This window comes from Marmota monax, unplaced genomic scaffold, assembly GCF_021218885.2.
Source record: "Marmota monax isolate L192 unplaced genomic scaffold, Marmota_monax_Labrador192_F-V1.1 WCK01_AAM20220418_F8-fsc00010, whole genome shotgun sequence".
NCBI lineage: Eukaryota > Metazoa > Chordata > Mammalia > Rodentia > Sciuridae > Marmota > Marmota monax.
The window spans coordinates 18,186,929-18,205,496 of record NW_026692321.1 but is presented as its reverse complement, the minus strand read 5'-3'; the positions used below and the strand labels follow the sequence as shown (position 1 = coordinate 18,205,496).

The 18,568-nt window shown below is 39.1% G+C and overlaps 1 protein-coding gene across 2 annotated transcripts in view; it reads left to right on the top strand.

The window, feature by feature from the left end:
- The first annotated feature begins 361 nt into the window (after positions 1-361).
- The window catches only part of Asxl2 (ASXL transcriptional regulator 2), a 131,379-nt gene continuing 113,172 nt past the window's right edge, over positions 362-18,568 (top strand). The window contains exon 1 of one of the 2 annotated variants that reach the window (XM_058578418.1): positions 362-735. In XM_058578418.1, the coding sequence (XP_058434401.1) occupies positions 679-735 (57 nt within the window). In that variant the 5' untranslated portion in view covers positions 362-678. The remainder of the gene's footprint in view (positions 736-18,568) is intronic. The other variant, XM_058578422.1, reaches the window with a different exon arrangement.

Sequence of the window (18,568 nt, the reverse complement as noted above, 5' to 3'; positions counted from 1 at the left end):
ACTTGCAAATCTTCAAAAACACAACCTTTGCAAAAACTAATATAAACAAACGAGGAAACAAATGTTAGGCTTTTGAGAAGTAATAATTGGTAGGTTCACCCTTGAGGGAAGACGCTGTCGCTTTTAAGTGTCCAGAGCCACCGCGGCAACCCGCACGCGGTTTCACAGCGCTTAACCTGCCTCCTCTGAGAGATCAAATTCCGCTTCCGCAGGCAGATTTTCACTGAGCGTGTGAGCGCTAGGCGGGAGATTTTTAACTCCGAGCCCGTCCTCATTGCGCACGCGCCTGAGGAAAGGCGGAGACCGGAAGGGAGGGGGCGTGGCGAGGAGCCGCGGACGGCCGGCTTCCTGGCTCTGCGGCTGGGCTGAGGGGCCGGCTGCGTACAGTATTGACGGCCGCGCGGGACCGGTCACATGACCATAGCGGCTGCCTGTACAGTAAGAACCCAATATGGCAGCAGCGGTAGCAGTGGCAACGGCAGCAGGAGGATCGGCCGCCCCATAAACCCCCCCGCGCACCTCCCCCGCCGCTTCCTCTGCTAGGTTGCTCCTCCGGCCTGACTTCCCCTTTCTCCCACCTTTCCCGGCACCGCGGGAAAAGCAGCACAGGGCAGAGAAGGCAGGGAGGGCGGCCGGAGCCGGGACACGGGAACCTCCTAGTCCAGTTCAAGACCCGACATGAGGGAAAAGGGCCGTAGGAAGAAGGGCAGGACCTGGGCGGAGGCCGCCAAGACGGTAAGGGGGAGGGAGCGAAGGGGAAGGCCGGGAGGATTTCGTTCCCTTGCTGCCCGCCGGTCTCGGGGGAAGGGAGGTCACTGGCCCCGCGACCCCGCTGAAGGCACAAAACCGCGCCGAGCAGGCGGCAGTTAGGGTCGGGGTTGCGGTCCCTGTGGGAATGGAGGCGCTAGCAAAAGGGGCTCGCCGTCAGGCTGCGGCTTCTCCCAGCATCTGTGACGAGTCCTCTTGGTGTTTGGAGGCTGTCTGGGGTCATGTCACTGTCGCCCCCACTCTTTGGTAGCCTCCGCCCCGGCAAGGGGAAGTCTGTTGTGCTTGCACAGTAACCGGTTCTTCTCCCTTGTGCGCCTGGAGAGCCCCCATTGGATGCAGACAGGAGAAGGCTTGTGCGTGCATCTAGCTCCGGAAAGAAGAAGGGAGCGCCGGAGCTTGTAGAATTTACCCTCTACAGCCGACATTCTGCCTGACCCCCTGCTTATCTGGCTCTCGGAGCCGACGTGAGGTCACGAGGCTTTTGTTTTTGTTTTCTGTTGGAGCTGAAAGTGCTGGAGGTGTTTAGAAACGAAGTAACAGGTGGGACTTGTAGAATATATATATATTTTTTTTCAGTTTCCGTAGAGACCTACTCTGAACAAGGCAGCAATGCATGGTGGGACGTGTAGTTTACCCGTCCTTCACTTTTCTGTAGCCAAAGTGATGGTGGCCCGCAAATTGTGATTCTTGGGCAAAACATTTTTTCCCCCAATTTTGTCATAAGGAAATGTAGAGGTAGGTTTTTAAAAAAGGATATTTAGTCAGAACTTTTTCTGTGTTTTACGAAGAAAAAAAATAAAAAGCGTGTATGTATGTAAAAATAAAAAGGGAGAAAGTGAAGTTTATTCCTTCGTTGAGGGTGCAACAGAAAAATAGCAGAGCATTAAACAATAGCATTTCAGTGTTGGAAAGTGAGAGGTGTTCATCTCTTTAATACATGGACAGCACACTAAATGTCGGATGGTTATTTATTAAATAAGTTTTTTTCCCCCTGAATACAAAAGTAATAAATAGCCGATTGTGGTGGTGCATGACTGTAATCTAAGGAGTTTGGGAGGCTGAGGGAGGAGGATGGCAAGATGGAGGACAGCCTCAGCAACTTAGACCCTGTTTCAAAATAAAAAGGGCTGGGGATGTGGCTCAGTGATTAAGTGCCCTTGGGTTCAATCCCCTATACCAAAAAAAAAAAAAAAAAAGTTAAATATTTATTGTGGTGAAATTTAGAAAATTATAGAAAAGCACAAAGAAGAAAAAAAATCACGTATTTTTACCCATCAGTTGTATCTTAATATTTTGGGTATATTGCTATAGTCATTTATTTCCCCAAATCTGGGTCCTATTGTTTATTCAATCTGGTGTATTTATTTTGTGAACCTTATGCATTTGTTTTGTAAATTTCGTGTGTTAGAGGGTTAATGAGCTTTCAACTTATGTTTGTTTTAGCTGGAAATATGAAAAAAGTGCAGAAATAACTAGTACTTTTTATTGTTTTCACATATCTTTTTGTGTGACTGTGCTGGTAGTTTCCTTATAAAAGATAAAACTCTAAAAATAATTTTTGATAGTTGTATTTCTATTTTTTTTTTTAAAATACCTTTATTTATTTATTTTTATGTGGTGCTGAGGATCAAACCCAGGGCCTTGCACATGCTAGGGGAGCGCTCTACCGCTGAGCCACAACCCCAGCCCCGCTATTTTGCCTTCTACTTCATGGTTATCTCACAGTGTCTGTTAATAAAAGAAATATGGGCTGGGTTGGCAGTGCATGACTCCGGAGGCTGAGATAGGACGACTACAAGTTCGAGGCCAGCTTGGGTAACTGAGCAAGACCCTGTTTCAAAAAGAAGGTAAATTTTAATTGTAACTAGGCAGATCCCTAATTATGTTGATTCATTTTAAGTCTCTAGAAAAAAAATATGGGCAGAGGGTGTACCAGGGAATGGACCCAGGTGCACTTTACACTTAGGTACTTCTCCAGACTGCCCTCCCACAACCTTTTTTTTTGTGTGTGTGTGTGTGTGAGACAAGGTCTCCCTACATTTTGGAGGCTGGCCTTGAACTTGTGATCCTCCTGCCTAAACCTCCAGAGTTGCTGGGATTACAGATGTTTGCCCAACCTGTATTTGTATTAAGTTTGTAGTTGTATCAGAATCTCTAAGAGGTAGGGTGCAGTTTGAAAAAGTGTATTCAGCAAACTTACTATTTGTATGTATGTATGTATTTATTTATTTTTGTTCTGGGGATTGAACCCATGACCATTCACATGTTGGGCAGATGCTCTATCACTGAGCTTCATTCTCAGATTGTTTTGTTTTGTTTTGGTTCAGGGTCTTTCCTGGGTTGCATAGGCTGGCCTTGAATTTATAATCCTGCTTTAGCCTCCTGAGCTGCTAGGTTTGCAGGAGTGTGCCATCATGCCTGGTCTTTTTCTTTTCTTTTTTTTTCCAGTAGTGAGAATTGAACCCAAGTGAGAATTGAACCGAGCTACATTCCCTATTCTTTCTTTTTTTTTTTTTTTAGTATTCCATTTTTTTTGGATATGTCATCATTTAAAAAATTGATCCTTAATTATGAGAAATAGGTCATTTATAGTTTGTTTCCTCTGGTATCATTCTTGTATATGTATGTATACATGTATATGTGTATTTGTGTGAATGGAATAGTTAGGATAAAGATTACTTTAGCTGGCAGGGTGTCACATGTCTGTAATCCTAGCTATTTGAGAGATTGAAGCAGGGAGATTGCAAATTTTAAGGCCAGTCTGGGCAATTAGCAAGACCTTATCTCACAATAAAATTTAAAAAGAGTGGGGATGTAGGTCAGTGGTAGAGTGCTTGCCTAGGAGGCCCTGGGTTTGATTCCCAGTGGAGGGCCAGTAATGTACACTTGAACTTGAAATATGTCTTTACATATCTTTAAAACTTTGTGCCTTGGGACTGGGGAGGTGGCTCAAGCAGTAACGCGCTTGCCTGGCATGCGTGGGGCACTGGGTTCTATCCTCAGCACCACATAAAAATAAATTAAAGATGTTTGTGTCCACCGAAAACTAAAACTAAAACAAAAACAAAAAACCCCCAACTTTGTGCCAATTTGTACACCGCCCCCCCCACCGCCGCCCTGTTTGTTGTTGTTGTTGTTGTTGTTGTTTTTTGGTGGTACTGGAGAGTGAACCTAGGGGCACTTTATCACTGTGCTATATCCCCAATTCTTTTAGAAATTTATTTTGAGATAAGGTCTTGTTAAGTTGTTGAGGCTGGCCTTGAACTTGAGGTTCTTCTGCCCCAGCCTCTCAAGTCACTGGAGTTACTGGGATTATAGGTATCTTCCAAAAATTTGAAATTTCCTTTTTCTTCTCCAGTTTTTCCTGTAGTCCAAAGAGTATCTATCTTATTCTTGGCATTTTCATTCAGTAACAAAGCAGTTTTTCAATTGTTTTGTTCAGTAAAACTTGATGGAAACTTGATCTGCTATCAGATGTGGTGACCACTAGTCATGTGTGTTCCTTGAGCACCTAAAATGTGGCCAGTGTGACTAAAGAATTGTTTTTAAATTTTACTTAATTTTAATTATGTAAAGTTCATGCAGCCACATTTGTCTGTGATACAGATGTAAAGTAACTTCCTATGCTAACTATTTGTATTTTTTATTTTTTTCCAGTAAACTTGTGTGTTAAGATCACTTGTCTCTCTTCCCACCTTCACTCCCTATCCTGGTCTTTTTCCCACTAATTTGTTTGTTTGTTTCTTTTTTCTTTTCTTTCTTTCTTTTTTTTTTTTTTTTTTAGTACTGAGGATTGCACTTCAGGTCCATGTCCCCAGTCCTTTTTATTTTTATTTTTTAATATTTATTTATTTTTTAGTTTTCGGCAGACACAACATCTTTGTTGGTATGTGGTGCTGAGGATCGAACCCGGGCGGCACGCATGCCAGGCGAGCGCCCTACCGCTTGAGCCATATCCCCAGCCCTTTATTTTTTATTTTGAGACGGGGTCTTGCTAAGTTGCTCAGGGCCTTGCTAAAAAGTCTTTGTGAATAAAAGTAACTAGCCTTTTGTCATGTGTGTTGCAGATTGATTTCCTTGTTTTGCCTTTTGCCTTGATTTATGGAGTTGTGTTTTTCTTTTGCTGCCCCTACATTTTTTGTTTGTTTGCTTTTTTAGTATTGGAATCAAACCTATGGACGCTTCACCACTGAATTATGTCCCAACCCTTTTTATTTTTTATTTTTGGGTACCAGGGATTGAACTCAGGGGCACTCAAGCACTGAGCCACATCCCCAGCCCTATTTTGTATTTTATTCAAGAGACAGGGTCTCAATGAGTTGCTTAGTGTTTCTGTTGCTGAGGCTTGCTTTGAACTCGCGATCTTCTTGCCTCAGCCTCCTGAGCTGCTGGGATTACAGGTGTGCTCCACCGAGCCTGGCCAGCCCTTCTTATTTTGAGACAGGTTCTCACTAAGTTGTTTAGTTACCTCATTAATTTGCTGAGGCTGGCCTTGAATTTATTATTATCCTGGCTTAACCTCCTGAGTTAGGCTGGCACCATGGCATCTGGCTTGCCCAAGCATTTTTAATGTTAATATAAACAAATTGATCAATATTTACCTTTTATTCTTTTTTTATTTTAGGTCCTGTTAAGAAAGGTTTCTCCCACTCAAAGTTCTAACCTAAGTGGATTTTGGGAAATGTCCATGATAATTCTTCTGACTGCCTGACAGTACTGAAATTGATTTGTATTGAATTCACATGAACTTGGTCTTGGGCATCAGAGGGCACTGTATGACTTTTTCTTTCTTTTTGTGTACTGCTGGGGATTGAATCCAGTGGTACACTACTACTGAGCTGTATCCAAAGCCCATTTTATCTTATTTATTTATTTAATTATTTAAAAAATATTTTTAGTTGTATGTGGACATAATACCTTTATTTATTTTTATGTGATGCTGAAGATAGAACCCAGTGTCTCACATATGCTAGGCAAGCACTTCTACCACGGAGTCACAACTCCAGCCGCTTTATTTTTATTTATTTATTTAAAATATTTTTTTAGTTGGCAGTGGGCCTTTTATTCTTATTTATTTATATTTGGTGCTGAGAATCAAACCCAGTGCCTTACACATGCTAGGCAAGTGCTCTGGCACTGAGCTATAATCGTAGCTCACATATTATTTTATTTATTTTTAAAATTTGTTCATTCATTTATTTATTTATTTACTTATTTGTTAATTATGTGGTGCTGAGGATTGAACCCAGCATCTTGCACATGCTAAGCAGGCAGTCTACCACTTAGCCACAACCCCAGCCCACCCCATTTTATTTTTTGGGATAGGTTCTCACTAACTTGTCCAGGCTGACTTTGAATTTTGATCTTACTGCCTCAGTCTCCCAAGTAGATGGGATTATAGGCATGTGCCACCACACCTGGCTAAGACTTATTAATTTTAGTGTTTTCTTAGTTGATCCATATTTTGGCAAAAGTTATGTTATGAAAGACATTTCATGTGAAAATTCCTTGGCCTCTGACAGTAGTAGCTGATATTACATTTAGAACAGCTTTCATTGGAGTTTACCATTTGGGATGGCCCCTATCATCTTGAATCTTTAGTTCATTGATATTTGAATTATTTAATACATGGGTTAGCTATATTCAATTTCAAATAAAGGGTTCAAGAGGCTGGGTATAGTGGTGCACGCCTGTAATCCCAGCCGCTTGGAAGGTGTGACAAGAGGATCCAAAGTTCAAAGCCAGCCTCAGTAATTTATCAAGGCCCCCAGCAACTTAGTGAGACCCTGTATCAAAATAAAAACTAAAAAGGGCTGGATATCTGGCTCTGTGCTTAAGTGCCCCTGGGTTTAGTCCCTGGTACTGAAATAAATAAAATGTTCAATGGTGTTAATGACATTTCTTTTAAAAATATTGTTAGTTATAGATGGACATAATACCTTTATTATTTATTTATATGTGGTGCAGAGGATTGAACCTAGTGCCCCACACGTGCTAGGCAAGTGCTATACTACTGGGCTACAACCCAGGCCTTAATGACATTTCTAAATAGTAACACAACATTTAAAAATATGTTGCTATTGGGACTGGGGCTGTAGCTAAGTGGCAGAGTGGTTGCCTAGTATGTGTGAGGCACTGGGTTTGATCCTTAGCCCTGCATAAAAATAAACAAATAAAATAAAGGCATGCTGTCCATACACAACTATCAAAAAATTAAAAAAAAAATATATATATATATATATATATTGCTATTTGACAGAATAATGATTAATTTCATATTTGACTTGAGAGGTTCTGCCAAATTTTCTAAGTTTATTTACTTATTTTGGTACTAGGGATTGAACCCAAGGATGCTTAACCACTGAGTGACATCCCCAACCCTTTATTCTCTTTAATTGCTTAGGGGCTTGCTAAGTTGCTGAGGCTGGCTTTGAAATCACTATCTTCCTGCCTCAGCCTCCTGAGCCTCTGGAGTCACAGGTGTGTGCCGCTGTGCCTGGCCTTTCTAAGTTTAATTTGGATATATCCATGAAATATATTAAGGTGTTGTATGTTATGAAGATTTTTCCTTTCAAGTACATTTGTGTATTTTTCTATGATATGGATGAACTACAAGATATATAGAAAGTAATATATATAAATTTTTTTTGGTACAAGAGGTTGAATCCAGGGGCACTTTACCACTGAGCTATATATTCCTAGCTCTCTTTATTTTTTTATTTTGAGACGGGGTCTTGCTAAGTTGCTTAGAGCTTTGCTAAGTTGCTAAGGATGACCATGAATCTGAAATCCTGCCTCAACCTCCTGAGTCACTAGGATTACAGACATGAGCCATAGTGCACCGCTGATGTTTTTGTTAAATTAAGAAAATGCAAATTTTTTTTTTTTTTTTTTTTTTTTTGAGATAGGGTCCCACTCTGTTGCTGAGGCTGGCCTTCAACTTTGTAGGCTAAAGCAGTCAATTCTCCTTCCTCAACTTCCCAAGTTGCTAGGATTACAGGCCTATGCCACCACATGCATAGAAGAATAATTTTTTTTTTTTAGTGTCAATGGACCTTTATTTTATTTATTGATATGTGGTGCTGAGAATCACCCAGTGCCTCACACATGCTAGGCAAGCACTCTGCCACTGAGCCACAGTCCCAGCCCAGAATAATAATTTTTATATGTATCATTAATAAACTGTGAAACCGATAATGGGAATAAAGGGACTTTTTTTTTTTTTTTTGGTATCAGGGATTGAACTCAGGGGCACGCGACCACTGAGCCACATTCCCAGCTCTATTTCGTATTTCATTTAGAGACGTGGTCTCACTGAGTTGCTTAATGCCTCACTTTTGCTGAGGCTGGCTTTGAACTCACCATCCTCCTGTGTCAACCTCCCCAGCTTCTGGTATTACAGGTGTGTGCCACCATGCCTGGCAAAAGGGACAATTTTTAAATAGCAATTTGTGAATAGCCTTAACAATAGATTACCCTATATAGGAAAACTACATAATTATTAGCTGGTTATTAACATGAATTTTGAATCATACAAATCTGGATTTGATGTTGCCTTTACTATTTGTTGTGTCATCTTGCACAAGTTGTTTAAATGAGTGTACAAACATTAATGTGTAAGAATCTCTAGGGGCACTGGGGTTGTGGCTCAGTGGTAGAACGCTTGCCTAGCATATATAAGGCACAGGGTTCGAGTCTCAGTACCACAAATAAATAAATAAAATAAGTAAACTTAAAAAAACAAAAAGAATCATCAGGGGATCTTGTTATACAGCTCTAGATTCATTTGGTTTGTGATGTGGCCAGAGATTCTGTACCTTTTTGTGTGTTTGTGTGATGGGATGTTGCTATGTTGCCCAGGCTGGCCTTGAACTCGTGATCTTCCTGCCTCAGGATCTTCTTGCCTCAGCCTCCTGATTTGCTGGGATTACAGGCATGTGCCACCACACCTCACTGAGATTCTGCATTTCTAACAAGTTCCCAGGTGATGTTGGTGCTGCAGTCCAAGGACCTGGAGTTGTAAGGCTTTTTTTTTTTTTTTTTTTTTTTTTTAATATTTTTCTAGTTGTTGATAGACCTTTATTTTATTTATTTATATGCAGTGCTGAGAATCAACTCAATTCCTCACACATGCCAGGCAAATGCACTACCACTGAGCCCTAGCCCCAGCCCTAGCCCTGGCTTTAACACTGCCAAAGCTTTCATCATTTTCCTAAATTGAAATGATAATGATAGTAAAACCTACTATTTTGGGTATTAAGTGATGAAGTGAAAGTATGAAGTTTTATTTATTTTTGTATAATGCCTGGTATGTTATAAGCATTGTTTGTTAATATTTCTGAAAAGTTAATAAATATGTATCATTTTTTGTTTCTGAATGGGAAAAGTAGATATTGTAAAGATGTTATATCTTAGCAAATAAGTGCAGAGATATGAGACAGTTGTAATCATAAGCCTTTTAACCTCTGGCACACCTCGTTGGCTGTGACTTTCCAGGGTCATTGTGGGATCAGAGACTTAAGTGAGCTATGAACAAGCGAGGGAACTCAGGAAAGATCCCTCTTCTGCTTTATACTTCATTTGCAGGTGTGTCTACCCTAAATCTAACCCTGTTTTGCCACGTATCTTCACATGCTTGGTCTTCCCCCATGTTAGTAGGGACTCTTATGTGTGAGTCCAACTGTATTTTCTTATTTATTTGTTTTTGGCCATGTGTAACAATAATATAATTTTCATCTTCTGCTTGTTTTTCTTTTGTGTGAACTGCAAATTCCCTTTACCATCCGTTTATGTTTATTGAATACTTAATGCTTATTCTGTGCTGTGTGGGAGCCTATGAGAAACAATGAACATATTGTTCTTGACCTCTTAAGAGTTTGCTATTTAGTAAGAAGTGGACTAATAATTTAGGCAAAATGTAATGCATATATGTTTTATGTTTTATGTTTTGATTTCTGCCAAAAATATTGTTTTCTGTTATACCTTTATTTGGTTATTGATATTTATGAAAGTGTATTTAAAAATGTATTAGTCTTTTTTTTTTTCTGTGTGTGGGGGGGCTGGGGATTGAGCCCGGGACCTTGTGCATGTGAGGCAGGCACTCTACCGAGCTATATCCCCAGCCCTGTATTAGTCTTTCGAGATTATAGTTTTGGTTGGCAGAATTTTAAAATGGTCCCAAGATTCCATCCATATATTCCCCTCCGAGTGGATGGGGATAATGAATATAATGGGATATAAGTCTTAATATTTGGTTATATTATACAGAAAAGATGAAGGGATTTTTTTGGGGGGGCAGGGATTGAATTTAGAGACACTTAATCACTGAGCCATATCCCCAGCCCTTTTTGTATCTTATTTAGTAGTGCCACCTGCTGATCTGTGCCTAGCATCCCAAGCACTGAGTTGCTTAGGGCCTCACCAAATTACCGAGGCTTGCTTTGAACTCACTATCCTCCTGCCTCAGCCTCCCAAGCTGCTGGGAGTACAGGTGTGTGCAACCATGCCTGGCTAAGATGAAGAGATTTTCTAGGGGTAATTATGTTTGACTTTGATTTGGTGAGCCTAACCCAATCAGGCAAGCCCTTTCAACAGGATCTAGAAGTCGGTACAAGAGAAATTTTGAAGCAGTAGAGGTTTTCTTGCTGGTTTTGAAAAGAAACAAACAGCCCTATTGTGTGCTGCCAGTGGAGAAGGGCCCTGTAGCAATGTACACAGGCAACCTTTAGGAGCTGAGTGAGCCAGCAAGAGAAGAGAGCCTGAGTCCTACAACAGAAAGGGACTGAAATCTGCTGATAACTAGTAATAACCAAGGATCAGATGAGGTCACAGCCTTAGCTGGTGCTTCCGTTTCTACCTAATGAGATTCTAAGCAGAGGACCAGCTAATCTGTACCCAGCATCCCAACACATAGAAATTGTGAGATATTTGAATCTAAGATTAGATAATAAGACTTAAAGTCATGGATATATTTTCTGTTGAAGCTGCATAATAATGAACCAACAGTAAAAAAAAAAAAAAAAATTGAAGGGATAAGGGAGCAGGGTTGGACTTAGAGAAGGTGTTCAAGATGATAGATGCTGACATTTGTGGGTGAATAATAGATAAGGTCCTTCCAGACAGGGAAGAGCTGAAAAGAAGGTACACTGAAATGCAGGGTGTGTTTAATGCACAGTGAATTTACGTTTGAGGATTGTGAAGTGTAGTGGAAGATTAAGCCAGAAAAGGTATGTTAGGGCCAAAATGTGGAGGGTTGTGGAAAGTTGAGCTGACTAGTGTTTTTATTCTAGGAGTAATGGTTTTATGGAGGAGGTAATATCATATCTGTTTTAAACAGATTGAGTGCTGTATAGTGTGAGGGAGTATATATTACTTTTCCTGCTCTTCAAATTTTTCTCATTTTTGAGTTTTTTTAAAAAAGTTTTAGTTGTGGATAGACGCACAGTAGCTTTATTTTATTTATTTATGTAGTGCTGAGGATTGAACCCCGTGCCTCACACATGTGAGGCAAGCACTGTACCACTGAGCTATAATCCCAGCCTCAAATTTTTCTCATTTTTTAAAACTGCTTTACCTTTATTTACTCAGACTTGTCCAACAGATTTTTTCTCTCCAATACTGGGATTGAACCCAGGGGTGTTCTACCAATGAGCTACATTCCCAGCCCTTTTTTATTTTGAGACAGGGTCTTGCTAAGTTGGTGAGGCTCACCTTGCATCTCAATCCTCCTGCTTCAGCCTTCCGATTCTCTAGGATTACTGGAGTGTTCCACTGTACCCAGCCTTTTATGTTCTGCCAGTCTCTTGATGTTTTTGCATATACAAGAGAGTCTTCAGTGCTCTTTAACACAATAAGATTCTACCTTTTTTTTTTTTTAAGGAGACATACGTTTGGATATATTTTTTTGCATTGGGGAGAGTGAATCTAGGGGTGCTTAATCATTGAGCTACATCCCCAGCTCTTTTTTGTATTTTATTAGAGACAGGTTCTCACTGAATTCCTTAGGCCCTTTCTACTTTCCTGAGGCTGGCTTTGAACTCAGGATCCTCCTGCCTCAGCCTCCCAAGCTGCTGGGATTATAGACATGGGCCACTGTGCCTGGCTCAAATCCTACCATTCTTTCTTTCTTTAATTGTAGATGGATACAGTATCTTTTTATGTCTTTATTTTTATGTGGAGATGAGGATCAAACCAGTGCCTCCCACACTCCACCACTGAATGCCCTAGCTCCAAATCCTGCCATTCTTTTTTTTTTTAGTTGTAGTTGGTGTATATCGAACCCAGGGTCTCCTACGTGTGAGGGGCTCTACCGCTGAGCCACAACCCCAGCCCAAATCCTACCATTCTTAAAGGAAAAACAAAACTCTTTTCCCCATTTACTCTAGCTCATGTTGGATGTTCTTTTTTTTCTGAATTTCTGCAACACTGTTCATTTCATACATACCATTGCCATGTATATATCTCTTGTCTTTAGGTTCAGCTGGTAGAACCATCAAGGCAGTGTGTTGTACAGCTGTCTTCTGTTTAAATACTATGTCTTGGGATTGTATACGATACTGCCTTTGGAAATCATGATACCATTTGTGAAAACACCATTAAATAGTGATATATTTATTTTTGACAAAAATTAAGGACATTTTTGCTAGGAGAAAAACCTGTTATGAGTTTGTGATATAAAATTGTACTTGGAGGCTGGGCATGGTGGCACACACCTGTAATCCCAGCAGCCCAGGAGGCTGAGGCAGGAGGATCATAAGTTCAAAGCCAGCCTCAGCAACAGCGAGGTGCTAAGCAACTCCATGAGACCTTGTCTCTAAATAAATACAAAATAGGGCTGGGGATGTGGCTCAGTGGTTGAATGCCCCTGAGTTCAGTCCCTGGTACCACCCCGCTCCCCCCCCCCCCCCCCCCCCCCCCCAACCCGCAAAAAAAAAATTGTACTTGGAGAATAGATGTGGGAGGTAAGAAGGAAAACTTTTTCAGTCTTTTATTTACTATTGGATTGCTTTGTGTATATTTTCCAGGTCTATTTTCTAGCAGACAGGTGGCAACGTGACAAAGGTTTAATGAAATTGTTTCTCAAACTAAATTTCCCATGAATCTCTTACCAGGAATTTATGGGGTTACTTGGGGTTTTAAGTGAAAATATTTTAGTTTTGTGTTTTAATGTTAATCTTAAAAGTTGAGTATATTTGTTACTTGACATGCGATTTTGGTGTCATTTTGCTGTCTGTATTAATTGGAGTATTTTCACAAAGGGAGGTTCATAGCTATTATCATGGTATATCAATGTAATGAAGTTTTCACCATAGCTTAGATAAGAAAACATGTTTTGCATATTCAAGACATCTCAAAAGGTCTTGTGTTGTAGCAGCCAAGACCATGGTGATGCTGGGTATGTTGGCACATCCTGTAATCCATGCTACTTAGGAGGCTGATGCAGGAGAATTGCAAGTACCAGGCCATCCTTGGCAACTTAGTGAGAGCCTGTCTCAAAATTTAAAAAGGACTGGTGTCTGTGTCCCTAGTTTCATTTCCCCAGGATGGGGAGTGTTGTGGGAGGTGTGAGAGGAAAGACCATGGTGATATAGTTAACAGCAAAAGTAGCATTATTTTAATTTTTACTTAAAGTTGAAATTTGTTTTATATTTGGGTTTAATTTATAAATTTGTTTTATTTTTATAACTATGTAAGAATAAGCAAGGTGTATACCTAGCATATTATTGGTGTATATGTAAGCATTATAATGTAAATCAATGTGTGAATGGGGTTGAGCTCTGAGATTATTTTTTCTTGTAAATATTACTGAAATTTAAGATATACTAAATATGTTCTGTGATTTGGTAATGATTAAATTAACATATGTTCAAAGCAATCTTAGCAAATTTAAAATTTGTTCATCTGGGCTGGGGTTGTGGCTCAATGGTAGAATGCTCGCCTAGCATGCACGAGGCACTGGGTTTGATCCTCAGCACCACATAAATGTAAAATAAAGATATTGTATCCACCTAAAACTAAAAAATAAATATTAAAATAAATAAATAAATAAAATTTGTTCATCCTTCTGTATTTTATTTTCCTTTCTTAGCAAAAACGTAAAAACCTCTGTGTTTTTAATGTCATCTGCCTCTAAAAACCTTATTAAATTTTGAAATCCATTTCTCCTTTCCCGTTTCCAGTTCCAGTTAGATTTTTTTTTTTTTTTTTTAATTAGGGATTGAACTCAGAAGTACTCAACCACTGAGCCACATCTCAAGTCCTGTTTTGTATTTTATTTAGAGATGGGTCTCACTGAGTTGCTTAATGCCTTGCTTTTGCTGAGGCTGGCTTTGAACTCATGATCCTCCTGCCTCAGCCTCCCAAGATGCTGGGATTACAGGTATGCACCACCATGCCTGGCCATGATATATAGCCCTTTCTCTCTAGTTTCTTGGGCATTTCTGTCATGAGTGGTGCTGATTTTTTTTTTTTTTTAAATATTCTTTTAATTGTAGATGAACACAATACCTATTTATCTTTTTTTTTTTGGTACTGGGGACTGAACTCAGGGGCACTTGGCCCCTGAGCCACATCCCCGGCCCTATTTAGTATTTTATTTAGAGACAGGGTCTCATGGAGTTGCTTAGCACCTCACAATTGCTGAGCCTGGCTTTGAACTCGTGATTCTCTTGTCTCAGCCTCCCGAGCTGCAGGGATTACAGGCATGCATCACCGTACCCGGCTTCCTTTATTTTTTATTTATTTATTTTTATGTGGTGCTGAGGATTGAACCCAGTGCTTCACATGTGAGGCAAACGCTGTTCTATTGAGCCACAGTCCCAGCCCATGGTGCAGATTTAAAAAAAAAAAAATTATTTATTTTTGATATTGGGGATTGAACCAAGGGGCAGCCTTCCACTGAGCGCTATGCTTTTTTTTTTTTTTTTTTTAGTGCATTTATTTATTTTTATATGGCGCTGAGGGTTGAACACTGCTAGTGCCTCACGTGCGGGGCAAGCACTCTATCATTGAGCTACAGTCTCAGCCCAAACCCTATGCTTTTTTATTTTTTTATTTTGAGACAGAATCTTGCTAAGTTGCCCAAGCTGGTTGAACTTGTGATCCTCCTCCTGCCTTAGCCTTCCAAGTTGCTGGGAATACAGGTGTGTACTACCACGCCCAGCATGGGTGCTGAATTTTTAAAAAATATTTATTTTTTAGTTGTAGTTGGACACAATACCTTTATTTATTAAAAAATTTAGTTGTTGATGGGCCCTTTTTTTTTTTTTTTTTTAGAATTTATTTATATGTGGTGCTGAGAATCAAATGCAGTGCCTCACACGTGCTAGGCCAGTGCTCTGCCACTGAGCCACAACCCCAGCCCTATTTATTTATTTTTATGTGGTGCTGAGGATTGAACCCAGGGCCTCACATGTGCTAGGCGAGCTCTCTACTGCTGAGCCACAACCCCAGCCCAGGTGCTGATTTTTGTTGAAGGCTTTCTCTACATCTTTTGAGATGACTGTGTGATTTTTGTCCTTAATTCTATTTGTGTGAATTAACATTTATTGATTTGTGTATGTTAAAGAATCCTTGCAACCTTGAATGAGACCAACTGGTCATGATGTACAGTCTTCTTAATATGTTGTTGAATATGATTTGTTAATATTTTTCTAAGGATTTTTGCTAAAAATTTTTAAATTTTTAAATCCCTCCCTTTGATTTATCAGGGATATTCATTTGTAGTTTTCTTTCCTTGTTGTGTCCTCTGGTTTTGGTATCAGGGTGATACTGGCTTTATAAAATGAGTTTGGAAGTGTTCTACCCCTTTCAATTTCATGGAATAATTTGAGGAGCACTGGTATTGGCTCTTCTTTAAGGATGTGGTAGGAATCTGCTGAGAATACATTTGCTTTTTCCTTGTTGGAAGAGTTTATTAGCACTTCTATTTCATTGCTTCTTATTGGTCTGTTTAGGTTTTCTGTGTTCTCTGGATTCAATTTTGGCAGGTTATATGTGTCTAGAAACATATCCATTTCTTCTAGGCTTTCCAATTTATTGGAGTATAAGTTTTCATAATAGCCTGAATGATCCTCTGGATCAAAGTCTTGTGGATTTCTGAGATGTTTGTGGTGATTTTTCTTTATCTCTAATTGTATTAATTATTAATATGGGTCTTCTTTTTCTTTTGGTTAGTTTGGCTAAGGACTTGTTTATCTTTTCAAAGAACAACACTTTATTTCATTGATCCTTTGTAGTTTTTTATTCTCTATTTCATAGATTTCAGCTATTATATTAACGATTTCCTTTACTGGTTTTGGAATTTTTTTTTTGGAATTGGTATTTTTCAAGGGCCATTAGATGCATCATTATATAGTTTTTTTGGGGATCTTATTTTCTTATGTAGGCCAACTATAAACTTTCCTTTTAGAAACACCATCATAATGTTCCAGAGGTTCCAGTGTGTTACATCACTATTTTGGCTTGATACTAAAAATTTTTAAATCCCTCCCCTTGATTTCTTCTATCACCCATTCATCATTCAGACATATTTTATTCAATTCATGTGTTTGTATAATTTCTGTAGTTTATTTTGCTGTTGGTTTCTAATTTTTTTAATTCCTAATTTCATTCTCTTTTGATCAGATAAGATGCAAGGAATTATATGATTCTTTCTTTCTTTTTTAAAAATTTGCTAAGAGTTGTATCGTGGCCTAAATTTTGGTCTGTTTTGGAAATGGTTCCATGAGCAGCCAAGAAGAATATATATTTGGCTGTTTGCATGAAATATTCTATAGATATGTGTTAAGTTCATTTGCTTCATCATACTTTTTAGGTCTGCAGAGTCTTTACCGAGTCGATGTCTACATGACTTATCTATTGGTGAGAGGCAAGTTGAAATCACCCAGTATACTCATGTTTGAGTCATAAATATTTGTTATTGTTATATCTTTTTGTAGGATTTTTTCCTTAACCAGTACAAAGTGGCCTTTTTTTTTTTTTTTTTTTTTTTTTTTGTCTTTTCTGATTAATTTTGAGTTGAAGTCTGCTTTGTCAGATACTCCTGCTTGTTTTCAGGCTCTCTTTGCATGGTATATCAATTTTTATCCTTTCACTTTCAGCCTTTTGCTATCTTTGCCTATGAGTCTCTTGCAAACAACCTATAGTTCGGACTTGTTTTCCAATCTATTCTATGTGCTGCCTATGTTTTTTAATTTGAGAGTTAGAACCAATTTGATATATGCAGCAGTTATCCTTCAAAATCATAGTAGAAATAAAAACCTTCCATGATAAATAGAAAATTTTTCAGGGAAAAGCCTGAAAGAATTAGGAATTTATTACAAGATATGAATGACAGATTCAACAAGGAGATAGCAATATTGTAGAAGAACCAAACAGAAATTTTGGAAATGAAAGGTAAATAAAATGTTTAGTTTTTTGTCTATACAGAAGACAGAATCTCAGAGCTGGAAGACAAAGTGGCTTGACCTTGAACAGTCAGACACTATTTAAAAAAAAAAAAAGTAACCATGACCAGAATATGCAAGAACCCTGGAACAATATTAAGAGATAAAATTTAAGAACCAGTGGAATCAAAGAGGGTTGAAATGTGGGCTAATGGCATGGGTAACCTCTTCAGGGAAATAATAATGGAAGAGTTTCCAAATATTGGGAATTAAGTGGACATCCAGATACAGGAAGCATTGAAAACTCCAAATAGACAGAATCCAAAAGAAACTCTCCATGACATATTAAAATTGCCTAATATATAGAACAAGAATAGAAATTTATTTTTTAAAAACATTTAAAAAATATCTATCTATTTATTTTAGTTTTAGGTGGGCACAATATCTTCATTTTATTTTTATGTGGTGCTGAGGATCGAACCCAGTGCCTCACGGCATGCTAGGCGAGTGCGCTACCACTGAGCCACAACCATAGCCCAAGAATAGAAATTTAAAAGCCTCAAGAGAAAAAAAAAAAAAAAATCAGGTCACATTTAGTGGGAAGCCAATCAGAATTACTTCTGATTTTTCAACACAAATTCTGAAATCCAGAAGGGCTTGGAATGCTGTGTTCCAAGTACTGAAAGAAAATAACTTTTTCGGAGTAGTTATGTAATTTTGCATTCCCACTACCAATATATGTGAAATTCATTTGTGCTGTATCTTAATATTTCTTTTTTTGGTCTTGTGGTTGAACCCAATACCTCAGGCAAGTGCTAGTAGGCAAGCACCCTATCAGTGGATTATATCCCTAACCCTTGGGTTTATTTTCTTGCTGTTGTATAGTTTGCTTTTTTTTGGGGGGGGGGTACCAGGGATTGAACTCAGGGCCACTTGGCCACTGAGCCACATCCTCAGCCCTATTTTATATTTTATTTACTTACTTACTTATTTATTTTAGTTGTAGATGGACATGATACCTTCACTTTATTTGTTTTCATTTTTATGTGGTGCCGGGGATCGAACCCAGTGCCTCTCATGCTAGGTAAGTGCTCTACCACTGAGCCAAAACCAACGTCCTTGTATTTTATTTAGAGACAGGGTCTCACTGAGTTGCTTAGCACCTCGCTTTTGCTGAGGCTGGCTTTGAACTCGCGATCTTCCTGCCTCAGCCCCTGAGCCGGGATTATGGGCATGTGCCACCATGCCTGGCTTTGCTGTTGTGTTTTAATTCTTCATGTATTCTAGATAGAAGTCCTTAGTTGCATATGTGATTTATGAATATTTTCTTTCTGATTTTAGGGACTAGTTCTTCATAATTAATATTCTGACTTTTGTAGGTTTTTTTGTAAACACCTATAATCTGGTTGAGGAAA